The sequence below is a fragment of the Arachis ipaensis genome, chromosome B04, assembly GCF_000816755.2.
Source record: "Arachis ipaensis cultivar K30076 chromosome B04, Araip1.1, whole genome shotgun sequence".
Classification (NCBI taxonomy): Eukaryota; Viridiplantae; Streptophyta; class Magnoliopsida; order Fabales; family Fabaceae; genus Arachis; species Arachis ipaensis.
Window position 1 is genome coordinate 133,260,516 of NC_029788.2, and position 8,986 is coordinate 133,269,501.

Here is an 8,986-nt window from a genome sequence, read left to right on the forward strand (position 1 = left end):
AATCAAAAGATATGTGGAGAGTGCAATTCAGTAGACGAAGGTATTCGGTATTCCAAAGTCCAAACACCCCCCACCCAAAAAAAAAAAAGAGGTTAGTGGAGAGTGGAGGAAGACAATGTGCATCGTCATCGAAGTTTTGTAAGCGAGGCGAGTGAGGTGTGTAAGCTGAGTCAACTCAACTGATAAAAAGTAGTAGTAACATCACATCACAAAACGACAACCACCACCGCCGTGTGCTGAGAAGAAGAAGAAGGAGGAAAAGAAAGAAATGCTGCCGCCGGAGCTGCAGCCTCGATCATTCCGCCCCTACATATCAAGCTCGAGCAGCGCTCCCTCATTCTCCTTCTCCAATTCCCAATCCCAGCAAAGCTCGAACCCTAGCTCCACCGAATCGAATTCGTCATCCCAGAGCCATGGCAACCAGCGTGGTCACTCCGCTTCCCCTTCCACATCCTCATCCTCCAGATCCATCAAGAACCCCTCCGGCTTCACCCACAACTACCGGATCGCGATGGCGCTGGTTCCCTCCGCCATGTTCCTGCTGGACCTGGGCGGCGCCCCTGTAGCATCCGTTCTGGTGGTGGGGCTGATGATCTCCTACATCCTGGACTCCGTGGTGACCTCAAAGGTTCCCTCCTTCTTCGGCGTGTGGCTCACACTCATATTCTCCCAACTCTGCTTCTTCCTCTTCGCCTCGCCCTCACTCTTCGCCACCTTCAGCTCTTCCCTCCCTCTCACCCTCCTCTCCTCATTCCTCTGCGCCCACACCACCTTCCTCGTCGGCGTCTGGTGCTCCCTCAACTTCCGCTTCCTCCCTCTCGAGAACCCTTCCATCGCTCTCTCCCTCGAGCGCCTCCTCTTCGCCTCCGCCCCTATCTCCGCCTCATCCATTTTCACCTGGGCCACTGTCTCCGCTGTCGGTATCCGCAATGCCGCCTACTACCTCGCCGCCTTCAACTCCCTCTTCTACTGGCTCTTCTCCATTCCCCGCCTCTCCTCCTTCAAGACCACCCCCAGGGCCAGGTTCCATGGCGGCGAAGTTCCTCACGACAGCTACATCCTCGGACCCCTCGAAAGCTGTGTCCACACCCTCTACCTTCTCTTCCTACCGCTTGTCTTTCACCTTGGTTCGCACTACGCCCTCGTTTTCTCCTCTGCTGCTGCCTTCTGCGACCTCATTCTCCTGTTCTTCCTGCCGTTTTTGTTTCAGCTCTATGCCTCCACCAAGGGTGCTTTGTGGTGGGTCACCAAGAATGAGAACCAGGTTCATAGCATAAGGGTCGTCAATGGTGCTGTGGCTTTGGTGGCTGTTGTCGTTGCTTTGGAGGTTAGGGTGGTTTTCCACTCGTTTGGGAGGTACATTCAGGTGCCCCCACCCTTGAATTATGTTCTGGTCACCATCACTATGCTTGGAGGGGCTGCTGCCGCTGGTTCCTATGCCATGGGGATGGTCTCGGACGCCCTCAGCTCTGTGGCTTTTACCACCTCCGCCATTGTGGTCAGCGCTGCCGGAGCTGTCGTCATTGGGTTCCCAGTGTTGGTAAGCAGGTTCAGCTTTGTTTTCAATATGATGGTTTTCTTGATCGCTGATTGTGTCTATCACATTGATTAGCTAGCTGCCTGGGATCTTGTTGGCATTACCTTATTGTTAATTAGGTGTTGTTTTTGTTTGTTCATATTTGGTGGTTTTAGTCTTCCTATACCTGGAATATGTTCAGCATTATTTCTTGTCTCTGATGTTCTTGATGCTTGTGGTATAGGTTATGGTAGACCTATCTGAATGGTATTGCTTTATTCTTTGATAGATGATAGGAGACTTTCTTAATTTATTAATTTTCGCGGGGTAGAAAGGTGATGCCGTGATAATGATCTTACAACGTGGATAATGAAGGAGTCACTAAATGCTATAAAAGTAAAAGGAAAAAGAAAATTGAGTAAACGAGCAATGTGGTGACTTTGTCAAGCGCAAAATGGTGTTTGAAGAACTCTTGAACACAATGCCAACATTGTGAGGACTTGTATCCTCTCATCTCACTTCACTTTCTAACTAAGTAACATGAGGAAGCCTTTCAATTAAATTAGAGCTGTTATACATGTTAAGAATTTGAAAAACCATCCAATAGGTGACTCCTATCAGTCTAACCATCATAGCTTACCCTTTCTCTACCATCATAAATCCTCAATAACCCTTTAACTTCCTGCATCATTTTCTTTGTGATATTCTATTGGAGCCAGACTAGCAAACAAGAAAAACAGTAGGTGTGCAAAAACCAAGGTGTTCCTGGTTATAATGAACTGATAAACATTAGAGACATGTGGTTTTGTTAGTGTGTCTACATATATTTGGAATCTGCAAGTGGTTGCAAAGAAAATAGTAGTCTGATTCACTCTGGTTGGTTTTGTTAAGGTTTGTTCTTGTCTATGTTGAGACTGTAGTATGCATATTTTTTGGTTGATTAGTGTCAACTATCTAGATGTCTTGTGATGATGGCCAAAAATTGTTCAGTTGATTTTCATTTATTTTACTTTTGCAACTTGTGGGATATGTTATTTCTTTTTCTATTACTTATTTATGATCTGGATTTTTTCTGTTCAAATTTTTAGTATGAGAGTTTTAGATTGATATCAAGAAGATATATCTGGTGATCTCTATCTGGGTTGTGTGGTGGCGCCTAGCACAGAGAGATGGGGGAGACTATGTTTAATTAGGTTCTTGAGTGAGAAACTGTTTTTACTTTAAATTGCCTGGATTTAAGATCAGCTTGAGATATTTCTTCGATGATCCGATCATTGCCACTGTGCTGATGATCAATAATCAGTCTTTTGCTTCATCAAATATCGAACACAGAAATCAACAGTCTATTGTAGATGGTGTGTGCATTCCTTTTTAATAATTGTCTCCATTTTTCCTTCTTTATAACCGACAGATTAATTCTGAAAGAATTACAAGATGCTGTCATCAATTAGAAGTGGAAATGGGGGAATAACATGGTATGCTAAAATTCAATCAGATTAATGAAACAACTTATGAACCATTAGGAAAAAAGGAGGCTTTTCATATTATGAGATGCATAGCTTTTTCATAACATATTCTAATCTTGGCTGCTGGTTTCTTTGGTGGATGATGATAATGTTAATTACTTCGGTCGTTACATATTCAATTTGATTAACCTTTATTGTTTTTCCTTACTCTTTTTTATTGATTATTTACTTTTTGACTTGCAGTTCCTTCCTCTGCCTGCAGTTGCCGGATTTTATTTGGCTCGATTTTTTGAAAAGAAGAGCCTGCCATCTTACTTTGCTTTTGTTGTTCTCGGGAGTTTAATGGTTACATGGTTTGTGCTTCACAACTTCTGGGATTTAAATATTTGGCTAGCAGGCATGTCCCTGAAATCTTTCTGCAAACTTATAATAGCAAATGCTGTCCTGGCAATGGCTATTCCTGGTTTAGCTCTTCTACCTTCGAAGTTAAAATTTTTATCCGAGATTGGCTTGATAAGCTATGCATTACTCTTATGCTACATCGAGAATCGGTTCTTCAATTACTCCAGCATTTACTATTATGGGTTTGAGGATGAGGTGATGTATCCTAGCTATATGGTTGTGATGACAACTTTATTGGGTTTGGGTTTGGTGAGAAGGCTACATGTGGATCAACGAATCGGAGGAAAAGCAGTATGGATTTTGACTTGTCTTTATTCTTCAAAGCTCGCCATGTTGTTTATTGCATCAAAGTCTGTAGTATGGGTATCGGCTCTTCTATTATTAGCTGTTACCCCTCCATTGCTTCTTTATAGGCAAGTTATTCTAAATTCTTAAAATAGTTTGGAAGGATCCTAACTTGTATTATGCCTCTAGATTTTATGCCTGATTATATTATGCTATTCCTGGAATTTATAGGGATAGATCAAAAACAGGTTCTAGGATGAAATCTTGGCAAGGTTATGCGCATGCCTTTGTGGTTGCCTTATCTGTATGGTTTTGTCGTGAAACGATTTTTGAAGCACTTCAGTGGTGGAATGGAAGGTCTCCTTCAGATGGTTTAATCCTGGGATCATGCATTCTCTTGACTGGATTGGCTTGTATTCCCATTGTCGCTGTTCATTTCTCTCATGTTTTGGTATGTATAACCATTCAATTCAGTGTTTTTCAGTTTAGTTTGGGTTGTTAATGGTGAGAACTATTTGATGTTCATTGGAAATTATTTGCTAGCCACGTTTCATAACCAATTAAAAATTATTTTTGGTTGATGCATGGTACTAAAGGCTGATAATGAGCTTTTTCGTTTTCCCTGCAGTCTGCCAAAAGAAGCCTAGTGCTGGTAGTGGCAACTGGTCTGCTTTTTATTCTGATGCAGCCCCCTCTCCCTTTGTCATTGACTTACCAGTCAGACCTAATCAAGACTGCCCGCCATTCGGCTGATGATATCTCAATTTATGGCTACATGGCGGGGAAGCCTACCTGGCCTTCTTGGTTGCTTATTATTGCAATTTTGCTCTCTCTAGCATCTGTTACATCTATCATACCCATTAAATATATTGTTGAATTAAGGACATTTTATTCCATTGCAATGGGGGTTGCCCTGGGAGTCTACATTTCTGCTGAATACTTTGTCTGGACAGGCATTCTGCATGTTCTCATTGTGGTCACAATGGTTTGTGCCTCTGTATTTGTTGTCTTCACTCATCTGCCATCTGCCTCAAGCACAAAGCTTTTGCCCTGGGTATTCGCTCTGCTTGTGGCTCTCTTTCCAGTTACTTATCTTTTGGAGGGCCAACTGAGAATTAAAAATATTCTTAAAGACACTGAAATAGGAAATTTGGGCGAGGAGGAGAGGAATCTTACAACATTGCTAGCCATTGAGGGGGCCAGGACATCTCTTCTTGGTTTGTATGCAGCAATCTTTATGCTAATAGCCTTGGAGATAAAATATAAACTTGCTTCAATTTTAAGGGAGAAGGCTATTGATATAGGTGGCATTAGACACAGCAATTCCGGTCAAAGTGCATCTGCTAGTTTCCTTCCAAGAATGAGATTCATGCAGCATCGCCGGGCTTCTACTGTTCCCTCCTTTACAATTAAGAGGATGGCTGCTGATGGATCCTGGATGCCTGCCGTTGGCAATGTTGCCACAATTATGTGTTTCGCTATATGCCTAGTCTTGAATATCAACCTTACCGGTGGTTCGAACCGTGCCATATTTTTCCTGGCTCCTATCCTGCTGCTACTGAATCAAGATTCTGATTTTGTTGCTGGTTTTGGGGACAAACATAGATATTTTCCTGTGGTTGCTGTTATATCTGTCTACTTCGTTTTGACAGCCCTCTACAGCATATGGGAAGATGTCTGGCATGGTAATACAGGATGGGGTCTTCAAATCGGTGGGCCTGACTGGATATTTGTGGTAAAGAACTTGGCCCTCCTTGTTCTCACGTTCCCAAGTCATATACTGTTCAACAGGTATGTATGGAGCTTTACAAAGCAGAGTGATTCACCCCCGTGGATAACCTTACCCCTTAATCTGCTCCCTATTGCATGTACAGATATTCTCAAGATTAAGATCTTGGGTATATTAGGAGTTATATATTCCCTGGCTCAGTATCTAATCACTAGGCAACAGTATATTTCTGGCCTCAAGTACATCTAAATGAGAACATAGTCTGTACGATAGTCTTTTCTTTTAATCTTGGTACACTGCTGCCTCTGCTTGTCATGCCTAAATTTGTGTGCTGAGGAATACGTTGAAATGCCTTATTTTTGTTATCGCTAATGGTTGGTCGTATAACAGAGGTTGAAAAGATATGAATTAGTTTTCTCTTCTGTCTTGATGGATTAATGCCTTATTTTGGTGTGTTTCTGAAAGAATGTTGATTTGGAAATTGGAACTGCTAGAATTAGGAATATGGATGTAATTTGGGATAGGAAATAACGGATTTAATCATGTACTAGAAAGAATGTAATCGGATTTTTGAAGCTTTCTCCGTTAGATACTTAGATACAAAGAAATGAATAACATTAACATTTGACATTAGTATACCCTATCATGGCAATCCATAAGGATGTATTTGTTTCCTAGGACTAGGACTGAGTTTTGTATTTAGTGATTAGAGATTGAAATTAATTTTAATCTTTTCAATGCCTTTAAAAAATGGGGATATAGGAGATTGAAATTTCTAATGACAGATTAAAATTTAATAAAGTTTTTTTCAAAAATATATTCATTTAACTTTTTACATTCTTATTCTACCTCTTCCACTATCTTCACCTCTCTAACCTCATTTAGGGGTGTTCAAATTCAAACCGATCTAAATTAAACCGTTCATCTAATTCAATTCAAACTGAAAATCGATTAAAACCGCACTAATTCGGATTTAATTGGATTTTTTTTTTGCAAACCGCTGGATCGGATCAGATTTCGGATCTACTTTTCACAACGGATCCAATCTAATCCAAATCGCACAATGTGTTATAATAATATTATTTTATTATTATATTTACAATTATACTTATAACATATACAATTTGTTATACATTTTTATATTTTTTAGGTATTATTATTATTTAATAATATTTTATGTTCAAAATGTGATTTATTTATTTATTTTAATTAACCTTTAATTTTATTTTTATTGTTATGTTATCATTGGTTTTTTAAGATATTGTTAAGACTTGCTATGTCATTGTTGGTTATTTAAAATTTGATGTTGAGACTTGATATATATATATTTAATTTTTTTAATTTACAAAATCGCAAAAATCCAATCCAAACCGCTCAAAATTGGATCGGATGAGTTTTTTACTCAAAACCGATCCAAACCGCACCGCGAACACCCCTAACCTCACCTACATTCTCTATGCATCCCACCAATGGACTCACCATACTGTCCCAACCATAGCTCACCACTAATTCCTTACCTTCACCTCCCTGACCCAACCCATATTTCTCACATCTACCACCGGTGGACTCATCATCCCACCCACATCTCACCACTACTTCTACAACACCTCCATATCCTTCACTTCACCACCGCAACACCACCCCTAATCCCTCACCTCACCACTATACCTACTCTCATCATGATATCTCACCACTGCCACCCCACCTTAACAACACCAACAAGTAAGGGGCGGAGCTACATTGTAGCAAAGGGGGCAATGGTCCTCCTAATTTTAATTTTTTACATGTAAATTATATGTAAATTTCAGTTTAGCTCCTTTAAAATTTTATTTGTCTTATTTTATTATATAAATATTTTTTGTCTCCCTCTAATCTTTCGTCTAGCTCCGCCCAACAATTAACAAGGAGAGGGAAGGGGAGACATAGATCTCGATGACAAGGAGGGAGGCAATGGAAATGACAAAGCAGAGGAGAGGCAAACACAGATCTCGACTTTAAGGAGAGAGGCAGTGATAGTGGCAAAAACAAAAGAGAGGTGGAGTCAAAAGTAGAGGTGAATGGTGGTGAAGAAGGCTGCGTCGTTGTCGTCGAAGAGTGGAGGCCTGGCCAGCATGAGGTGAGGCTAAGCTCTAAGGAGTAGAGGGCGTCGTTTGTGACGTTATGGGAGAGGCAACGATGAGGCTAAGCTTTGAGGGATTGGGGTTTATTTTATTTTTATTTTTATTTTCTTAATTAGCAAGAGCATTTAGGTAATTTTACTTGTTTCACTCTTCATATTTATCTTAAACAAAAAAAGATACTTAGACATAACTTAATCTTATACAATTTATACCAAATACAATATAGAGATTCAATTTTTGTCTCTCTTCCAAACTTCCAAACTCAGCTTAAGTGACAGATTGCAGCAGACTCTATTCTCCCCATCTTTTTAAAGGTGCCAAAACCTTTCATAGAATTAACATTTGATATTAAGCTATATATGAACACTTCTCACTATGCCTATGATCTTTCTCAATTTTTATTCGATCTAATCCATTCATTAATCTTAACCCTAAATAATAAGGGACATGCTTCACCAGTGTTACCCTTAAAACTTTAGTTGCGGTCTCCCTTTCAAAACTGATGTAATGTGTTTTTGCAGTGCTTACAGTTTAGTTTCGGAGCAAGTATTTCTTTTATATTTTTCTAATTTGTGGTTACTTGTGCACTTGTACTAATATACTATTAAATTAAATGTTCATTCGTTATAATTTTTATTACGACTATGTTAGATGTATATTAAAATCAACCACAAAAATCAATCATTAATATATAATATTTATTGAAATACAAAATATATATTAAAAATAAATTAAAATACACATATATTTATATATAAATATATAGTGACTGATTCTAGTGGTTGTGTTTAGTTGTTAGTGTTCTGTGCATTGATAGTTATGCTAGTATAATCATTCTTGTGATTTAGTGTAAATAATCATTTGTTGATAGATTTATTAGTGTATAAATCTTTCATGGTGAGAAATAACTATTTGTCCGGTAATTTATTATTGTTTTTTTAGTTGGGTTTGGTTAAAATGATTAAATATCCTTAAAACCGTTTAAAATATTAAAGGAATGATTCAAGAAAAATTAAAGATATTTTTTATCAATAATAAAAAGTGTGTCTTCAGTCATGTAAAATTTGTATTTAGCATAAATAATAATAATAATAATAATAATAATAATAATAATAATAATGTCGATGAAAGTAATAATAATAATAATAATAATAATAATAATAATAATAATAATAATAATAATAATAATATTTTTAGATAGGTTATATAGTTTTTTTTAAAAAAGAAGAAAAATTAAAAACTTAAAATTAATTTTATTAATTGTTTTAGCCCTTCCCTACAAAGCTCCGCCCTGATTGAACCTGTGATCTGTTAGAAGATAAGGAGGATATTCATTTAGAGAAAAAAAATCCATGCAAGACCACATTGTTCTGATTCCTCGAGTTCCCAACAATTGCAAAGGAGAGATTGTGTAGCAAGATAGTGGTCCCACATTTTCAAATTCTTATCTTAGAAAATAGCATCGCCA

General features: G+C 38.4%; 1 protein-coding gene across 1 annotated transcript; it reads left to right on the top strand.

The window, feature by feature from the left end:
* On the top strand, positions 269-5,828 carry LOC107635751. Its single transcript, XM_016339312.2, has 4 exons — positions 269-1,540; positions 3,226-3,797; positions 3,901-4,120; positions 4,298-5,828. The coding sequence occupies exons 1-4, from the start codon at positions 269-271 to the stop codon at positions 5,645-5,647; spliced, it is 3,414 nt and encodes a 1,137-aa protein (XP_016194798.1). The 3' UTR covers positions 5,648-5,828.

What these genes read in the sequence shown, in the direction of transcription:
- LOC107635751 (XM_016339312.2), top strand. Translation starts at nt 269, where the DNA reads ATGCTGCCGCCGGAGCTGCAGCCTCGATCATTCCGCCCCTACATATCA. An exon ending in CCTCCATTGCTTCTTTATAG is followed by an intron (nt 3,798 to 3,900) that starts GCAAGTTATTCT and finishes TGGAATTTATAG; the next exon opens with GGATAGATCAAAAACAGGTT. An exon ending in TTCATTTCTCTCATGTTTTG is followed by an intron (nt 4,121 to 4,297) that starts GTATGTATAACC and finishes TTTTCCCTGCAG; the next exon opens with TCTGCCAAAAGAAGCCTAGT.